The sequence below is a fragment of the Dicentrarchus labrax genome, unplaced genomic scaffold (assembly GCF_905237075.1).
Source record: "Dicentrarchus labrax unplaced genomic scaffold, dlabrax2021, whole genome shotgun sequence".
Lineage (NCBI taxonomy): Eukaryota > Metazoa > Chordata > Actinopteri > Moronidae > Dicentrarchus > Dicentrarchus labrax.
Genome location: NW_026136718.1, coordinates 29,293,229 through 29,314,047, shown reverse-complemented (window position 1 = coordinate 29,314,047; position 20,819 = coordinate 29,293,229). Strand labels below are relative to the sequence as shown.

Genomic DNA, 20,819 nt, shown 5'->3' with positions numbered 1-20,819 from the left:
AGCTTTAAATGTGAAACCGATAGATCCATAAAGGGGAGGACACAATAATAAACAATAACTTAATGGAATCCAATCTAACAACCTATCAGCTTTAAAGAGAATCCCAGTTATTTTCAAATAGTTCATCCAGGCTAACATGATCTTAGCCAGGTAAAGTTATCCTGTAAATTCTCATCTGCAGTTTTTAGGGACACATTTTTAAAAACCTTTTTAATACATTTTTGATTGATTAAAAAAATTACCTAATTATGGCACAATTTAATTGCAATTCATTGCGTTTTGTATTCTTCAGACAGAAGCTTGTAATAATATATATTTAAATTTGAAATTGCAGAATTCATGTAGAATCAACACAAAGGAAGTATATTTAAATATTTTACTCACAGTTGGTGCATGGTGCAACTGATCGTGGATTCCATTCTTTATCAATGGGGGAGCAGTGTGTGTATTATAATATGCAGATTATCAGAGATGTGTCCAGTGATTTCTGTCTGTCTGTTGTCTTCTGCTAGGTTTGGTTATTCACAGACCAAAACAGAAAGTACCACAATCCTGCAGTGGGTGTGGCTTGTCCTTATCCATCTTTAGCTGGGCCTACACACATCGTCACAGATCATAGGTCAGTCATCACAGGAAGTAAACAAGTTCATTTTAGGTACATTTTTGACAGCACTAGTAAGAATATGGATTGGAAGAAAAACTCTAAGCTAGAAACAGACTCATGTATTGACCATAAAATAATGCATTTTTCTGCATTTGTGCCTCGACTGCTGCTGAACATCTAACACTGGTGTAGAGCAGGCTCCACAACATGCAGGACTACTGCAGGATGGCGTGGTGTAGCAGTGGCGACCAGAGCTGTATCTTTGGCTCACTGAGGTAGTAAGTAGGTTGATTAGAGCTCAGGTCTGTGTGGGAGTGTCCCGATGGTGCTTGTTTGACATCTCCCCACTCTACTGTTAGATTTGCTAAATTGAATTTGTATCAATATTAGTTTGGTGACATATAATTCACAGCACGTCTCTGCCCTCCTTCAACCTGAGCCCAGGTGTAATCAGCCAGAATGAAGACCAGAGTGGGTGTGCAGCTGTGGATGTTTGACTGGTTGAGCAACCAGAGGTTGTGTTACAAATTTGACACTAAAGGATTTATACAACTTTGTTTACATATACAGTGAACATCTGAGAGTTCCTTTTTAAATTATATTAGTCATGAAACTGACTCAACTGAAATGAAATTAATTGTTATAATCCAAGTGTATTTCAATATATTTCCAGTTTAAGTATGATGTATAGCAGTGGTTCCCAACCTGGGGGTCGCCAAAGCTTTACAAGGCGTTGCAAGGCCTTCTTGATTTACAAAAAGGAGAAGAAAAGGAAAGTAAAGTAAATTGACTAATAATGAAACAATGGCCAAGAATTATGGAAAAGAAAACACTGAATTTGTCAGAGAAGAAGCCCATTAAGTCTGTATGCAGTATCAAATGATAGAATCGGGGTTCTAAGGAAAAAGGTTGGGAACCACTGATGTACAGTGCTCTGCAGTAAAGCATTTCTAGTAACAATATTACAGTAATATTACTTTCTAAAGTAATTAGTAGTGTAACTAATTACTAATAAATGTCAGTAATAATACCGGTATTACAGTTATCCCCCCAGAAATAGTTACAACATTACTTTTGTTGTCACCCCTACTGATCTGACATCCCACCACCCATCCACATCCTTGGATTCATTTGTGTAATCATGGAGGAAACTAGATGGAAACATTTAGCAGCTGGAAATATTCCATTACTTTGATTTTAATTTTATTCGGAGAAGGATCACTTTTACCAATTGGAATTATATTACTTTATAACTTTTAAAAAGTAATAAGAAATACATTTCATAGTTTTAGTAACTAGCCCAACACTTCTCATGTAGGTTCATTTGGTACAGTACATTATAGTGTTTAAATGACAAATCACATATCACATTTTAGTGTTTAAATCACCAGTTGCTTGTTAACTGTTAATTGAAAACTTTTATTTCTTTTGTTTACAGTATCCCTAACTTTGTCTTGGTACATTTTTAAATGTACTGATTTAATTCCATTGTATACCGTATTTTATTCTAATATTAAAACATTTTACTGTCAAAAACTGATCCTGTTTGAATTATGGCATTAATTAAAAATATACTTAAATATAGTAAAAAACAAAACTAATGTATTAACTTAATGTATTCGTAAACCGCTCGTTTCCTCATTTCAAAATTAAAATCCGTTGGCTGCAAAGTACACTGACAGTACTGCTGCGTTCAAATGGGGTCGTGTTTACTATTTCACAAGAAGAGTCCATTGCATGCAGGACTTCATGGCGTGACCCCGAGCTCATGACTTCCATTTCAAGGCAGCATACAGCGGGTAAAATAAGTATTTAACACGTCACCATTTTTCTCCGTAAATATTTTTCTAAAGGTGCTATTGTCATGAAATGTTCACCAGATGTTGGTAACAACCCATCCAATCCACACATGCAAAGAAACCAAAATAAATAATTTCAGAAATTAAAGTTGTGTAATAAAATGGAATGACACAGGGAAAAAGTATTGAACATGCTTAGTGAAATGTATTTAATACTTAGTACGAAAGCCTTTGTTGGTAACAGCTCCGAGACTGTATGGAGAAACTAGTCGCATGCATTGCTCAGGTGTGATTTTGGCCCATTCTTCTGCACAGTCTTCAAATCTTGAAGTTTCCGTGGGCCTCTTCTATGAACTCTGATCTTTAGGTCTTTCCATAGATTTTCTATTGGATTCAAGTCAGGTGATTGGCTGGGCCTTGCTTTCAAACCCATGCCAATGCTGAAACAGCCCACCCCCACTCCAAGCTTCACTGCTTTGGTATGGTGTTTTTGGGGTGATGTGCAGTGGCATTTGACCTCCAAACATGCTGTGTATTATGGCATCCAAAGAGTTGATTTTGGTCTCATCTGACCAGACTATATTCTCCCAGTATTTCACAGGCTTGTCTAAATGTTGTGCAGCAAACTTTAAACGCGCTTCAACATTCTTTTTCTCCGTCTTGCGCAGTGAGCGTGCATACAGGCCATGGCGGTTGAGTGCATTACTTATTGTTTTCTTTTTTGTACCTGCTAATTCCAGGTCTTTCTGAAGCTCTCCACAAGTGGTCCTTGGCTCTTGGACAACTCTTCTGATAATTCTTTTCACAGAAATCTTGCGAGGAGCACCTCGTCGTGGCCGGTTTATGGTGAAATGATGTTCTTTGCACTTCTGGATTATGGCCCCAACAGTGCTCACTGGAACATTCAGAAGTTTAGAAATCCTTCTGTAACCAATGCTATCAGTATGTTTTTCAACAATAAGGTTGCGAAGGTCTTGAGAGAGCTCTTTGGTTTTACCCATCATGAGATGTTTCTTGTGTGACACCTTGGTGATGAGACACCTTTTTATAGGCCATCAGTTGGGACTGAACCAGCTGATATTAATTTGCACTTACAAGTGGCAGGATTGTTTTCTAATTACTGATAGATTTCAGCTAGTGTCTTGGTTTTCCATGCCTTTTTGCACCTCCCTTTCATCACGTGTTCAATACTTTTTCCCTGTGTCATTTCACATTATTACACATAACTTAATTTATGGATATCTGTGGTTTGATTTCTTTGCATGTGTGGATTGCATGGGTTGTTACCGACATATGGTAAAATTTCATGTCAATAGCATCTTTAGAAATGTATTTACTGAGAGAAATGGTGACGTGTTAAATACTTATTTTACCCGCTGTACATGCCGGTGCAAAACACACAGGCATACTTTAGCCTTTCCCTCAGATTGCCCATGTATTTAGTTTGAAACACGGCTGTTGGTAGGAGAACCTGCACGGAACAACACTTTACAACAGGTTTACCACATGTGGAACAAACTTGCAGCAATGTTTTTGGTGTCAAGTGTATTTTCTTCTTGAGCCACAAGCAAAATTCTCATAAAAGCCCAGTGGAAAAATGTCTTGTGGTTAATAGAGACGATAATTGCATGTGCAACAAACTTTCTGCAGCTGCTTTTGATAGACTAAAAGGTGAAGAAGATTAATATTCTATAAAATAAATTAAATTCTACTTAATTTGAACTGTTACCTGTGCTGGTCATGTATGTAATAAATCTGGGTTAAATGTATCATTACAAGGTCTGCCGGTAAATTATATGACTTTGTTAGCAAGTGCTGTCCTGTATTATCAAGAATACTCCTGGGAAATGCTTTCTCAAAATAGTGGGAACCCTGTTAGACTGTGAGCTGTCTATGAAAAGGTCCAGTGTGTAATACTGAAGAGGATCTATGTCAGAAATGGAATATAATATTGATAGTTATGTTTTCATCAGTGTATAATCACCGGAAAATGAGAATCACTGTGTTTTTGTTACCTTAGAATGAGTTGTTTTTAACTACAGAGGGAGCGGGTCCTCTTCTACAGAGTCCACCATGTTGAACAGTCATGTTTCTACAGTAGCCCAGAATGGACAAACCTACAGGCTCTCGATAGGGCCTTCCGCTTTTGTCACGAGTTTTGCAGCCACTGTAGTTTCCCCTCAGCTTGGAATGGGAGGCTGATGGAGGGAGTTGGAATCTGCAACTGCACTGCTAGCTGCCACACCGGTCCTTTGGGTCATCTTTTACCGATGAAAAATCCAAACTAGTCCCAAATTATTGATCAAATTTATCAGCTGACTCAAGTTAGTGCAGTGTAGTCATTTATCGTAGAGGTTTATTTCCCCTTAATCATAAGCAAAGACTTTATTCCATCTCAGATTCCCACAGTATTTGTGTTAATGTGAAAACAATTCAACACATTCTTATTCATCGTACTGCTTTATTTAGCATTTCACATACTGTATAAAGTCTTCTGTGTATATACATAATATACATTATACAGTTAGGGACAGTGCAGTGTTTATATCACAGAGTCAAAAAGCTATGGGCTAACTTGTTACAGTTCACATTTTGCACGATGAATGTCTAGTGTTTAACATTCAGACTGAGCAGTGACAGCGCTGCTTTGCTCAACATTTCTTCATTTTACATCCACGAAGAAGCTCAAACACGTATTTGGTTTCCTTCCAGTGAAAAGGTGTAGAAATCTAAGGCCGTTGAGTATGTCATTAATCAAGGTACTGTGACGAATACCAAGCCTCTGTTTGTAGCGATGTCTTGGCTTCCGCCCTCTTGTAAATTGAGGTGCGATTACCAGCTGCACTGTTTCAGAATACACAACAGAAGTCAAACTCATCACCCTGAACATGCTTTGGAAACACTGCACTGATGACACGTGGCACGCTATTATGCAAATCATCAAAGTTAATGTGACCCATTTTCTTTCTTATGAAAGGCAATTTCTGTCACATTTTCTGAACCGACTTAGGCACTTTCACTGCATAACATCAGGAGTGTGCGTTTCCAAAGATCTTCTATGCAGAGCTGATGGAATGAATGAACAGTATCACTTCACAGGTTAGAGAATTAAAAAAAAAGGGGGAAAAAAAGGAGAAAGTAAACAGAGAAAGGCACTTCAGGGCACCAGATACGGCAGTGGGGTTCAAGTGAGTAACAGGTTTGACACTTTTGAAAATCTAACATAAAAGCCTTCCCACTCTGCACTCCTGACATCTCAGCTGACTCTCATATAAAACACTGTATGAAGAGCTAGCAAAATACTATCAGAAGGCACAGGATACATCAAACCAATTAATGAAGCTGTGGAGTATGAAACCTGTGCAGTTATAAAGCCAGAAGTGTTCATTGTGGGTTGTTTATGACTGGCTTGCGTTGCATTTCAGCACGGTCACGCATGCACTGGGAATCCTCCAATTCACTTTCATTCCCTGCAAGCAAAGTTTGAATAAATCCTTTGCTTCCAGTGGTAAAAGAGATTAGCATCTGCGTTGTGCGTGGAGCTCAACATTGGTGAACTCTAACTGGAGAAGTCACAGCCTCAACCAACAGCAAGTTGGTGTTTGGTTGACCCCTAAAACAGACAAACCAGCAAACGGATTTGTGGGACACATCCATCATATATATGACCGTACGCTGAAGCATCAGATTCAGTAAACCCAGACTGCTGATAAACATTTAGTGGTTCGCAGTGAAATATGAGGAGAAAGAAATCAAGCAGCGATTTCTCCACTGGTAAAAATGTTTCCTTAACCATCAGGTCATCAGAATATGTGTCAGAGCACAGAACTCCAAGACCTTCCAGGTCCTGATCCACAGAGAGATGGACAAATCTCATCTGCTTTCCACTTTTACTGCTCAGAATGGTCAGCCGATCAGTAAAAGGCTCCGTGCTTAAAGACTTCAGGCAGACCTGATCCCTGAAAACCCTGAGGACCCGACCCAACAGGGTGTCCGCTTCAGACTTCATAGACCTGCTCAGTTGCAGGTGGAGTTATAGCACAAGCTGCATCTTTCAAACACTGAATATTACTGGCTCAAGTGTTCAGCTGGGCATACACTGTACCGTTTAAGCCAGTTTCTGTGTGTGTTCAGTTTGTTACCAGTTGCTAGCCTTGACCTGCCTTGGATCCATCAAATGCCAATTGTCAATAGACAGAGCGGTCTGCAGGGGCCAATGGGCTCTTTCATTTTCACATTTCATTGTAAGCTCTCAGGTCGTGAGTTTGGCTTTACAACGCAGACAATTTACTCGTACAGTAGGAGTTGGAATTAAACATTATTTTGCGAAATCGTACAGTGTATGTCCAGCTTTAGTTGAGGTGGTGGGCGATGCTGCCCCCCTGGTCCAGCCGGTTACCTCTACCTTTCCCAGCTTGTAAAAGCTGATTTCCCCAACATCTTCATGTGTTACTCTGATTAATTACTGTGAACTGAATTTATGTGATGGATCCGTCACCTGCTGAGATCCTGATCCTCATTATCAATGTAGTTACAAGATGAAGGTCAAAGTAATCGCCCCTCTCATTAAATAAGTGGCCTTTGCCGTCTAAAGCCTGGCAGACAGTTTGTGGATTATTAAACCCAATTTTAACCTTGATTGGTTGCCCCAAATATCCGCCAGATCGGGACAAACGTCCGCCACATCAGTTGTCACTTGGCGTTCAGATTAAGGTCACAGCACCTGATTAATTGCCTGAATGATCAATAATCTGGCTCATGGATGATCCTTTAGATTTTGGCAGTTTCAGACTGCTGACTCACCGCAGAACAGACTCCATATTGTCTGTATCTTCCAGCTCTGGCTTCATATTCTTTTTACTTTCCATTCATAGTAGAATTGCACAAAGCTAAAGTTGCGTTTCTCTCTTTGGGGGACATGGTCTTTTTTTATTAAATGTTACTGGAATTGTCAAAACTGACTGGAGGTTCTGTGCATTCAGTGTGAGCTGCACGCCATGGCCTGTCAGTTGAACATATGTACAATATGAACATCAAAGTGCAGAAAGGCTGATTATAATGTGTAGTGTAAGTTTAGGGTGGGGTAAGCATTTCTAGGTAATGCCACTCTAATCAAATACACTTCAAAATTGAGCAAATATCTCCTTGCAGTCCGATTGTCGACTCGTACGCAGCCCTGGCTTTGTAAATGGGAAACAAATATATAGTGTGTTTCCATCAAATTAGTTTTGGTTCTTGAACCAATGCTTGGAACCTAAGGGCTATCTAGTGAAACACTGCGCTGTAAGTGGAACCATAGTAATCAAGGATGCGTCATCAACAGAGGGTGCTGTACAATGCACAATGACCTGTGGAATATGACACGCCCACTTTGGTTCCAGCTGGGAACCCAATTATCACTGCTCTGAACAGTTTAAACCAGGTGCACAGTCAGCGACCCACACAGCGCTAACTTGTTATTCTTGTGCTCAACATTAGCGACAGCTTGCTAACCCACAACATAGCTAACGTTAGCTACACTACTTGCTGTGGCTCTATATCTTGGTATTTGTCATCAGTATTGGATTTTTCGCTCACCTACCCCATCTTTGACACAACATATAACACAGTGTCTGCCAGCTTCATGTAGCAAGTCTGCTAATTTTCTTTGAAGCTTAATATCATGTTTCAGAGCGCTGTGCCCCTACAATGATACACTGAGGGAATACATACATTGTTAGCCTGGCTCGATGAACTGCATTGTAGGCAGTTTTAGATATATTGTGCACAGTGAAAAATGTCACAGTACCCAGAGAAACTAATGCTTGTGATATACTTGCTTTTTAACAAAGTATACAGCTTCAATGTGAGAGGTACTGGTCCTGCTGCAGCTGCGTACTGCGAGGAACTAGTGGATTAACACGTTTACCCACTGTGAGGCAGATCAGGATGGGCCCGACACTGGCCGACATTGGAACATTTTCACATATTCCAACTTAACACGGTGACACACGTACACTACTACCATCCTCTGTGGGTTTAATTCCATCTTGTGCAGCGTTAATTCCTGCACACACACACACACAACGGTCTGAGGGAATCCAGGACATAGGCTATGTGGTGGTTATAATGCACACATGAATGCCTGGTCAAAAGCAAGTATATCAGAGGATTAAAGACACTGAACCAGCTAATGGGGGGTTTCTACACACCAGTTAGGAGCCATTTAGTTTTTAATCACATTTTTTTTCCTACTGGTTTGGAGCTAGGTGGGCTAACAGATGTCAGGGTTGAGTTTGTTGTTTGAAACTCTGGTCTTTTTTGTCAGTTCTCTACTGAATGCATCCTGTGTGCTACAGGGTACTGCAGAAATACGGTAACTTCACTCATCCGGTATGCTGCTCTTCCCAATGCTGACCCGTTTTCCTCCACTGTTGCCTCGTGTCTCCATGTGTTGATCGTGGTTACATGGACATGATTCGAGGTTAAGTCCAGCACTGATCAATACTACAACAGTCCTGTCCAGAGATTGTAGCAGGCGGTGTTGATGACAGACTCCAGGTGATGATACATGGACACCAGCTGAGGAGGGGGGCTGTTGCTGGCTTGCGGCTGCGACGGCAACGGTTCCCGAAACACGACCTTCAGACTCTGTGGGAGGAAGAAAATGTAAAAGAAACACTCCCGAGATGTTTGCACAGCTATAGTGAAATAATAACATAAATCATATCAGTACATTAACTCACTGTTTTTCCAGCTTGGGTGTCCAAAAAGACCAAAACAAAGCAGTCAGTGAACTTTTGGTTCAGAACAGCCTGAAACAAGATGGCAGACAGAGATATACTGGAGATTAGATCGACTTTTTTTACAAAGTTAAGTTGTCTACTTACAAGGATTCTTTTATTTCATCTTTATGATGTTAAACATTAAGGACACACTTTTTGTGAGAAATGGTAAAATACTGGCAGTTAGTAGATCTGGAGCAAACTGTGTACGCACCCAGGTTTACATAGGCAATCTGAGTGAGGGGCCAACATTTTCCAGGACAACAGAGATTATTTTCAGGATATTTGGTCATTTTAATAAATTTCCAGGTGTTTTCATGGCTGGAAAACTAGTGTCTAAATTTTCCAGATTTTCCAGGATGAGTGGGAAACCTGTTGTTAAGTGTTTTTTTTTTAGATTTACTTCAGTAGGAACCAATGGAAGCTGAGAGTCAGAGTAGAGCAGTCAGCGAGGAACTGATTTTTGTGTATTATGGGATTTGCTGACAATGAGAAGCCTTACACTATACACACTGATTCAGAGAAATCATATTCTAAGGAGAAGTTTTACCACCTTGACAGTTATACAACACTGAAAAACACAAATCCAGATTTGATGTTCACTGTGAAGGCTTACACAGCAGAGCGTGTAATAGATTGAATGCAAAGCAATGGCCGCCTGAAGGAGCAGAAAAAGTACATCCAGATTTCTGAAGCACAACAGTATGGTGATGTAAAGTGTAAGTGATATAATTGGCACAAAATACTATTCTACCCATGAGTCTCAGTGGCTGTTGCCATGGAGAGACTCCAGCCAGAGCTGTTAAATTAGAGTTCTAGTGTACAGAAAGCTTTGTTGTAGTCGTCAGGAACAAACAGCACACCACTGTGAGTTGACCCAAAATGGATCAGTGAACAACACGTGCCTTTGAACCAGTTACAGAAAACATCAGACAGAAAAGATGCAGCTAATAAAATGGAAAAAAGGGAAAGGACAGAGGGGAGAGGTCAGACTGTGGTCATAGTCTGTCAGTACCCAGAAATTCTTTTGATCTCAGATTTCTCTCTTCTCACAAATTGAGTGAATAGTTTCACAAATGATCCAATAATAATCCTCTTCCAGATAAAAATAATCCCTCCAGAGTCTGTTTTACATTTAAGTACTGAGCTGTCACAGTTTTAAATTGACTATTCTTTCAATGAAATGATTGTCCCCACGTTTTACATCGAGCAGAAGCCAGAGAAATGCTGAGGCTGACTTGGTGACATACAAACAAAACAAGAAACCACTAAACACCAGAGAACACCAACATTGTTTCTGACCACGCTTCATTTGCTGTCACATAAAAAGAGAACAGAAATAAGGAGCATGGTCTCACCAGGTACTGGATGCCGTTGTCGTCAAAGTGTCTGCAGCTCTGAGGGAAGCGGTTCAGCAGGACTTTGATCAGACTCTGGTACCAGGCTGGACTCATGGTCAGGAAACAGTCCTGCAGCAACACAAACACACCGTCATTACAGCAAACTGCCTGTCATTCATCATAAACTGTATCTGAAGACAGTGTTTCATTCTGCTGTACCTGACATTCAGCTAGAGCAAAATATGATTATAAAAACGTTTTACATGGAAGACCCTGTTGGATTAATAAAGTCTACCTCCTGTCATGGTTGTATGTGACCGGCCAACATTTTCATTTGGATACTGTATGTGACATTCTCTACTGCAACAAAACATAACCTAGATCAGTGGTTCACAACCTTTTGTTAAGGGGTCCCTTTCTATCATTGTCACAAATATTTATATTTTTTAACAATCATACATGCTTAAAAGGCTTCTTTTTTGACAAATTCAGTGTTTTCTTCTCCCTGATATTTAACCATTGTTCTATTAACTGCATCAATGTTTTACTGCATCCTCTCGTAATGCAGGACAAGGCTGTTTATCACACAGTGAAGGCTCTGAATACAGCTTGAGTTCAGGTCTTCAAAGTTCAGATCTCAAATAAAAATCATAACCTTACAATCGCATTTAGTTTTCACAGAAATGAATGAAATGCTGAAATCTAGGCCTGTATATTTTTAAGTTTTCTTATACCCCTTAAAATCAAGAAGGGTTGGTTTATCTGCTGCCATCACAACACAATGAAATTTAGCTTGTGGCACTCACATCTTTTGGTAAGAGATGTTTATTATTCACCATTCAGCTCCATTGTATTTGGGTGGAGGCATTTCAATCACTATCAGACACGCTGCTATACTGGCAGCTCGTATTAGGTTGATTGCCAGTGAACAGCATCTGTCAGCTATCTGATATGTGAGCTCTCAAGCAACATGTCTACCACCCCTTCACATCAGTCAAAAACACAACAGAATCATTTTACATATAAAGAAAAGGGTTGTTTGGAAGAGCAGTCAAGTAGTGATATCACAAAGTACAAGGTTTGACCAAATATTGGCTCACCACCTAATATTCCCCATCTTAGTAGCAGTGTTTGCTGTAGTGATTCAGTTATTTTAAAGTCATTTTAGAGGCATCCATTATCCAGCTCTAAATGGAACCTTAATCCCTTGGATGCACTCAGAAACAGTACCCGTTCTCTCTGTTAAATATAAAAGATATAAAAAGAAAGTGTAGGTCAATGACATTCAGTATAAGATAAGTGTTCTAGCTGTCTCCAGCCGTGTCAGAGCGTATATGACACTATGCAACTCTGACTTTAACACTTATGACTTGTGACTCCACTTGGACTTTAGCCTACTGACTTGGAATGATTTAATAACCTCTCTAAGCCCAAAGATGAAAAAGGTGAGCAACAAATCAACTTCTGACAAATATGTAGGCATATATATATATAAATAAATAAAGATATATTCTGATTCCATCAGTAAGCATTGTGTTTGGTGGTGCAGGAATTATCCTTATCCTCTTCTACCGGCATGTTGAACCGTCATGTTTCTACAGTAGCCCACAACAAACAAACCAAACACTGGCTCTAGATAGGGCCTTTTGTGTTTTTCTGGAGTTTTGCGGCCACCATTTTCTCCTACATGCTTGTAAGGCTGAGCTGTATTCAGTTGGTTGCAATCTGCAACTTCACCACTTGATGTCAGTAAATCCTACCCACTGGTCCTTTAAATAGGACGTTTAAGACTTCTCTTGGGGGACTTGGCACTTGACCCAGGACTTCATGGTCTCGCAATACCAGATGATTGGAGTTTGTAACACAGAGATAACTTTTTTTAAACCTTTAAAATGGATGTCCCAAGCATCGAGTGTTTACAAGCACACAACTTCTGCTTCTTTAGCAACGAAAACTAGGAGAAAGTCTTTAGTCTCTATTGAGTGAAATATTTAGGGACTTTAAGAGTCTAAGGACTTAATAGCCAAACCATGAGACTTACTTATGACTTGCCAAAACAGTCACACCTCTGAGGCTAAGTACAGCAGGTCAAAGTGATGAATGTTTACAACAGGCAGTCTGCCTAATCATTTTAAAATTCAGGTAGAACCCGTCAGATGTCACCATGTTCCCAGATCTCAACACCTATGATCTATCAATGTTTTTTTAAACAAACTACAGGTTGTGATAGATCCTTAAATTATTATATACCAGGCCTTGATATGTGCACCTAAAGATTAGTTTTGAGTGCTGAACTCGCTGTTTCCCCCACCATCAAAATATGTATATTAAGTCAATTCTCCAGTCAGTGCCCTAGACCAAGTTCAGATCTGGAGTTCTACTGAACGGTGGCTGCCCAGTGCTCCTAAAACTTAGGAAGGGTTAAATGAAGGGAAATAAAGTTTAAGTGGGAATCTTACTAGTTGTGGGTCGATCTCCCCCACTGAGCGGCTCTGCACAGCCTCCAGCAGCTCCTCCAGCTCACTAAACGACAGCTTGGTTAGCTTCAGTTTGTCCAGGGCCAGGTGCTCTCCGTGAAACAGCCTCCTCCAGAGGTTATCCCTGCGGCAGTGACCCATGGCCTGCTCCACGCTGGCCTGGATCTGTCTGCGGGCTGACGCCACCTCGTTGTTGAGCAGAGGGAACAGAGGGGATGGGTAGAGCAGCCCCTGAGCCTCTGGTCCCCCCGCCGCCAGAGGGTAAAACTCATTGCCGTCGCTGGGGACTGAGGCGGCCGCAGCTTCCGATGATGTTTCTTCCCAGAGGTCCTGCTCGGCACCACGCAACCCTTCTGATCGATCTTGGGGGAGCCTCCCTCCGAGCTCACCAGGATCACGGTGGATCTGAGGAAGCTTCTTGAAGCGACGCATGTCAGCAGTGAGGCGGGGGAAGAGCTCTCTCTGACTAGTCATGATCACATAGAACCGCAACCTACAAATAAAGGTACAGGATACATCATGACATTATAACAGCAATATCTGTACCGCTGCAAACAACAACTTCCAGTAAACTAATACATAACAATGAATTGGCTACATAACTGTGATATGTGTTATTTCGAGTTATAAGAGTCAGCTGGGTTATGGACCGGTGTGTAGGATTTAGTGGCATCTAGTGGGGAGAGTGTACCAAGTGTAACGTGTAGGACAAACTATGGTGGCTGTAAGAAACATGAAAGACCCTATCTAGAATCAATATTGGATTGTCCGTTCTGGGCTACTCTAGAAATATGGCGGTTCAACATGGTGGACTCCATGGAAGAGAACACGCTCATTCTGAGGTACAATCATAATGTGATTATTATTTTTCAACTGGAATGTCCATAAAAAAGTACCAAGGATAAAGGACAGTATTGCTTCCAGGTTGGTTTGATTTTGTAGTTGTAACAGCATGAGAAATAAAATATAAAAACTCATTTAAAAGAGAAAATACAACTTTATGCAAGCAATGATAGCATAATTTATCCAATTAATTTGTAAGACCTGTCAAAATTGTATTTGATTATTGCTACAATTCTGATCATTTAATTATAGACTTTTTAAGACCCCTGAAAACCCAAAGATATTATATTTCAAGTAATACAAAACAGAGAAAATCAGCATATCCTCAACTCTGAGAAGCTGAAACTAGTGTTGGACAGAACACTTTTAGACATTTGCAAAATGTCAATTAGCAAATAAATAAATGGTTTTGGCACTTAAGAAAAAAACTAGAGCTAACACAGTGAAAGCACACCGTACATGTACTGCAGTTCACACCATTAAAATATGATGAATTATAAGGAAAACTAGTGAAAAATAGCCTCTTCCCAGACTCCCCACAGCATGTGGTGTTCCAGTAGTGCTGTGCTCTACCCTCACCAATGACTTATTATTACTCAGTATTTTATGCTTCATGTCTTCTTTAATCTGTTCTTTCATATCTCTTTACCTCAGCAAATGCCTCTCCCCGTCTGACTGTTCCTCAAATGGAGCGGCATTATGGCACACCACCAGGGACACGTCAAAGTCATCATGGTGGTGCAGGCCCTCCAGATCCTTGTAAGAGCCCGAACTAAAGCAATAAAGAAGGGAATGCAGAGTAGGTTGACATGAAGCAGCTTATGTAAGGAGAATATATTTATTCTGTGATCCTGAAACATTCTTACCTGTTCCATAGAGCCACTAGTGCATACTCGTGCAGGTCAGGCGTCCCTTTCTTGCTGTCAGTGGTGACCGTAGCCTTAGACATGCGGAGCGGCTTCATGCCGTAGGTGCTGGCATGGTCAGTGATGTAGTTGTAGAGCTGATGAGCTGTTATCATCCCCGTGGAGATGGAAAAGCTCCCTGATGTGCACAAGGATCAGAAACTCTCACAAAGATAATCACGAGATAGCCCAGTTCTTCCTGCCCACCCACAGAGCTTTAACAGTCTTGATATGAAGATGCAAATATCTATCTTTTATTTACTCTGTGAAAAAGACCTCCTAGTAAGGCTAAAGCAAGGGTGATACACACATACAGAATGCAAAGAGGAAAACAAATGCAGCAGATTTAACTCTTTTCTGTGGAACTGAAACAAGTTTTTTCAGAGGACTAAGTAACATTGTTTGTGGTGCAACTATTACTCCTGATTCTAGATGTTCAGTGCAACTGGAGTTAAAAGGTGACTTGAAATATTATGTTACACCACCTTGGAAGACGTGGTTGCGACCAAACTTGGGAATGTCTGGGTGATGGGAGATGAAGTCGTCCAGGAAGTCGGTGAGCTGGTAGCCCTGGCGTAGTGTCATGTGGCAGCCGACCAAGTACTGGTGAACTACTCGCAGGTGGAAGTCGTAGCTGAAGGAGTGGACGTGCATCAGGTCCCGAACCTTATCACACTCCTCAGTGAAGAGCATTGAGAGCTAAAACAGAGGGAGGGGCACAGTCATTACGAGCACAGAATGACTAGTGGGACAGTCAGAGGACAAAAGAAGCCACAGGAACACATTTTCATTACACGGATCACTCTGGAAAAATGAATAGAATCTGGCAGTCACAGCTTAGTCTGAATGGATATCTGTGTAATCATCCACTGGTGAACCTGCTTTGCATTTGAAGGGGGAACACCCTGCTGTTCCAGCTTTGACTGCTTTGTGCTGTAAAGGCCCTGCTGCTCTGTGACTCTCATTGCTCCTCGGTGAGAGCCTTTTGTAAGCAATTTTGATATTAATCAGATTCATAATGGCGTCTTATTTAATTAAATCCAACATCAAAAGGGGGTTGACAAAAGCATTAATTGCAAATGCAAATGGCTGCAATGAGAGGCTGCGGTGTGCAGTTAATTACAGCACAATAAAAGTTTACAGGGAGAGCTAAATGTGCCTCCTGTGTTTACTTTCATCTGGACCACTTGCCTGGAACATACAGAAATAGGCTTTATCAAATCAAAGAGGAAAGAAATAAACGCACAGCTCTCTTTGGCTAAAGAAAACGCCTGTGTGTCTCTGCCTCCGTGTCTGGAACCTTTCAACACCTTTTCCTGCCTCAACGTTTGTTCAGAAAGTAGCAAAAGGGCAGCAGACATTCACCATCATCACTACCCCCATTGCAGAGATAAGAAAAAATATTCATTTGGTACAGAGGAATGAAAAGATGAACATTAACTTTTCTCTTCCCGGTGGTGTTCCTGCTGTCTGGCAGACAAATTAAGTGTGACCTCTTCGCCTGCTATCTATGGTGCCAGGAAGCCACTGGGACTACAGACATCTCTTTAGCTCAGAGCTAGTACATTTCCTGTGTGCGTCCTCTATCAAGATAATATTTATTATTTCCTAACCCGTAATCCCAAACGGCTCATGTTCTATCTAATTAAACAAGCCGTGTATCTTCAATAGGAATAAATTGTTAGTTGAGTCACAGGGCTGCAGCTCGTCTCCTGTCAGCCTTACTCAGTGGTAGTGCAGTTAATGACAGGGGCTACATTGATGGGACAATCTGTAATCAAAGCAAGTTGATTGAAAAAAAGGCAAGGACTCATGATAGGAGAGCTTGAATGATGGCCTCCACTGACGTTTCACTTTGAGGGTGTGGCCCTGTATTCTCTGTCCTGGAAAAACAGAAATATTTTGAATATGTACTTTAAACAAATACAACACTATGTCATTTTGTTTTGTATTGTATTTTACACATACGTAGCTAATGCAGTGACCTTATACCCTGACTGATGTGTTGGGTTCTCTGGCGGTAGGGTTCTAAGTGAGCTGCAACTACCTGACTGTGAACACACCACCAGTGGTCTAGGCTACTTAAAAGTGGACACCCGGATAGCTCACCTGGCTGAGTCCTTGCTGCAGGGCAGAGGGTTCGAATCCAACCTGTGGCCCCAGCATGTCATCCCCTCTCTCTCCCCCCTTCCATGTCCATCTTAAGCTGTTGCTATCCATTAAAAAGGCAATAAAAGCCCCCAAAAATATATTTTAAAAAAACTGATGTGTAGACAAACCTTTCTAGGTCAATTCTTTAATATATTTTAACATTAAAAAAAACTTGTTATATATATATATATATATATATATATATATATATATATATATATATATATGTATGAATGTGAAATATGTTCTACATAAAATGTGAAATGATACATTTTAAGTATAGAATATTAAGTCTAAAAATACTCAGCCTATAAACTGCCCACCATATGTATGTGTTTAATTAAGGAATGGAGCTCCCCACACGTTGCTACAGTCCTCAGATTATTTCTTCTTTTAAGCACATCCCATCCGTGACTTTCACTCAGTAGTTTTGCCTAATTTAAGCTAGTGGGAGGATGTTGAGTTTGAAAAAGAAGAGGCCCTACAATTGAACCCTGGGGAAGTCCACATCATTTTCCTTTGCTCAGATATGTAGGATTTGAACCATTGATGTAATGCTGCCAGAGAACAGTAGAACGGCGCTCTGACACTTTTTTCTCAAAGTGATGCATAAATTCATTTATATTTTATAAGTGCTTCAAGAACCAATCATCACTAAAGCATATGTAAGACTAAATGTTTTGAACGAGTTTTCATTTGCTCACTACTTATTTCACCTATAGCTCAATGCCACACTAATTACAACCTACTACTTCTACATGGTATAGACTAACATTACTTAGCTAGATGTTTTGCTTATTGCTATGTAATATTATAAACATGATGAATTAAGTCAGCTTAACATTTGATCGTGCGGTCAGTTAAAGTTGACTAATGTATGTAAACTTGCCACCATAGGAACCTTTGAAAAATTAACTGTGCACGTGTCACAGGTGCTCTCTGGTACTTAAACAAAAAGCACTACACCTCTGGCTTTAACCCATTCAGTGCCAGGAGAACCAACCCGATTTTACATTCTGTCTACATGATTATCAGCGAGCAGAGCAGCAGCAGTTTCAGGCCTGTGTTATTCAATGATTGACCCTTTAAACCCAAAGAGATACTGGAACTGAGGTATGGAATTAAATCCTAGCTCCAGTCAAACCCACAGGTTCCAAGAAGCAAGAAGAAATATAGTAAGATGATCAGAGAAAGGGCAGCGGGCACAACAGTGGTAGCACAGACACTTGAAAAATCACAAGCTGAGACACCCACAACACCCGAACCAGCAAGCACGGAGACGGACAGCCTGTTGAAAGTCAAGGAGGAAAAGGAAATCACAGGGGAGCTCGACTGAGGTCTGAACCTCAAAAACAGGGCATTCTTTAATACCTGACCTTTGCCCAAGTAAAATCAGTCTTTGAGATACTACATCCTGCTAACCCTGGTACTTGCTTTACAGTCAAGCTGTATGTTGTAGCAACTGCAGCTCCCACAGGTACGAAAGCACACTTTATTGAACACTGAAACCCATTCATTCCCGAAGAAACAATGACACAGACATGTAGATTTGGAAAGGAAGAGACCAGGGCTGATGGCAGCAAGCAGAGCGGTGGGGAGGGGTGAAGCCTGATTGTAGTGAGACACCCCTCCCTTGAAAATGGCTGGGACATACCGCACAGTCAGATACTGGGGTGGCATCTGGGAACGGCTTGCAACGAGGTTTGGTGAGGAGGCTGCCCTGATGGAGAGATGACATGAGGTGGGACTAGGCAGACACACAGACACACAGACAGATGGATGGAAGGGAGGACTGAAGAGATACTACTAGAATAAATAAGAACATGGTTTCTCAAACCTTTCCCATACTACAAAAATGCAATGAGACACACATTACATACACACAATAGAGCTGTTGACCTGTTTGGTAAGACTGGTGCCCAGAGGTCAATGTAGGAAAATCCAGTCTGTTGTATTCACTATTCCACTAGTTGAGAAGTGGAGTAATAAAACCACTAGTCAGCAGTGTGGGCAAAGTATTTACAACAGTAATGTGTAAAAAACCTACACACAGACACACACACACACACACACACACACACACACACACACACACACTCTAATTAGGTTGCCATGGCAATCCCCTATGAATAATACTGCCTTATCGTCACAGCAGGAGCCCAATTGCTTTCGTGCTGTAGTAAGAGAAAGATATATTCTAGCTATTGTTGATAATAATACAACACTTCCTTTATATGTTATTATTATTATTATTATTATTATTATTATAACTGCATGTTATTGTACAGGCAATGTGCAGTTTGTTGTGCAACCAACAGTATTTTTAAACAAAGCTACTAAAGTTAGCCAACGAATCCCAGACTCATCCCTCTGTGAAGTTTATCATAAAATAAGATTTAGACACTGGGACGTTGGAAATGCTGACAAATTTATGCACACTGTGTGGTTATGAAGATTGGTTTTGGCCTGTAAGCAGAAAAAAAGAAAGTGGTTAGATGTAGGACAGAAATGCATTAAAAACGTGTCAGATGTGATGGCTGCTCCACAACGTCAAGATCAAGATCAAAACAGTAGTAAACTAGTAAAGAGTAGTAGCTGTGAAACCTCAACTGTGTGTGGAGATAATGGTCAGAGTGGAATCATGATTAAATGCAGGGCAGGTTATGTATCCAGCGTATATGCATGAGTGTCGTGGAATGAAGGGGAGACAATATGCAGGTTACATAATCAAAGTGTAACCAGAATACACAGGCTGCATATGGAGGAAAACCTTGGGCAATTCCAAAACACCAACAATGTAAAATGTTCATTCCATAGTGAAAATACCAACAAAAGAATCTGCCAACACTAACGTGAGCATGTTGGCAAAAACATGATTCCAAACTGAAGCAGCTGTTGATCACTTGCGGCCCCTACGTGCTGGTTAAGAGGAGTCAGCAGTCAATGGTGGTATAAAACAGAGCAGTCAGTAAAATAGATTTTTTGAAAATTGTGAATCATCACAACCACAGAAGGTTCTCATAATAAATGTGCCCAAAAAATATGAGGGTGATGGATCCAGTTGTATGAGATTAGCTACAGACAGACACATACATGGACACACGTACACTATCAAACACAGGATCTCCTCCAGCTTACACCTGATGGAGATCATAAAGCAAACCGTTCAGCCAGTCTTGGTATGAGCAGTAGCTTATTGTAGTTGAAATTAGTCTTCGCAAGATAGATACTACTATATACGTTCACTGACTTTATGACTCTTCTATACTTGTATGACTACATTTCAGCATTTGGCATTATCCCATAATAGGAAAAATGTCCAGCTGCGACTACAAACCCCATCCCCTACAAACCATACCTATTAATAATATAATTAATATAATCTGTTGGTGAAGGCAGTAAAGCAGTCCAAATGTCTCCTCGAACACTCCCACTTGTACACAAAGCTAAAGTGGCTGAGGAATATAGTGCACTATGGCAGATCAAAAAGTAAAATGAAAAGGGTAAAAGGTTTTAGCAACTATTAAGCAAAGAAATAAAGATAACCTTGTCTATGCCTTTGAGCCAAAATAATCAAGGAACATTCAGCGCAAAATAATGTGGTCTAATCAATGAATGAATTCAAACAAAAGCTGACTTAGGAACACTAAATATAAATTAGTGCTGTCAAACTATCAAAATATTTAATCGCGATTAATCGCATTAATGTCATAGTTAACTCGCAATTAATCGCACATTTTTATCTATTCTAAATGTCCCTTGATTTCTTTTTGTCCCATTATTTTTTCTCATTTTAATGCTCTTATCAACATGGAAAAGTGGATCGGCTTGCTTTGTGCAAATGTTGTTTTTACTGAAAACAACATTTGCACAGTGCAGTTAAACCATGGCTTAATACTTTTCTCAAGTTTGCTTTGAACATAGCCGTCAGGCTAC

General features: G+C 40.4%; 1 protein-coding gene across 11 annotated transcripts in view; it reads right to left on the bottom strand.

Annotated features, from left to right (window-relative positions):
- Positions 1–4,844: 4,844 nt before the first annotated feature.
- The window catches only part of szt2 (SZT2 subunit of KICSTOR complex), a 117,416-nt gene continuing 101,441 nt past the window's right edge, over positions 4,845–20,819 (bottom strand). For 10 of the 11 annotated variants that reach the window (XM_051377722.1, XM_051377725.1, XM_051377721.1 and 7 more), the window contains 8 exons: positions 18,538–18,603; positions 15,218–15,431; positions 14,694–14,871; positions 14,477–14,599; positions 12,967–13,477; positions 10,526–10,636; positions 9,129–9,197; positions 4,845–9,033 (listed from right to left, as the gene is read on the bottom strand). In XM_051377722.1, the coding sequence (XP_051233682.1) occupies positions 8,890–9,033; positions 9,129–9,197; positions 10,526–10,636; positions 12,967–13,477; positions 14,477–14,599; positions 14,694–14,871; positions 15,218–15,431; positions 18,538–18,603 (1,416 nt within the window). In that variant the 3' untranslated portion in view covers positions 4,845–8,889. The remainder of the gene's footprint in view (positions 9,034–9,128; positions 9,198–10,525; positions 10,637–12,966; positions 13,478–14,476; positions 14,600–14,693; positions 14,872–15,217; positions 15,432–18,537; positions 18,604–20,819) is intronic. The other variant, XM_051377731.1, reaches the window with a different exon arrangement.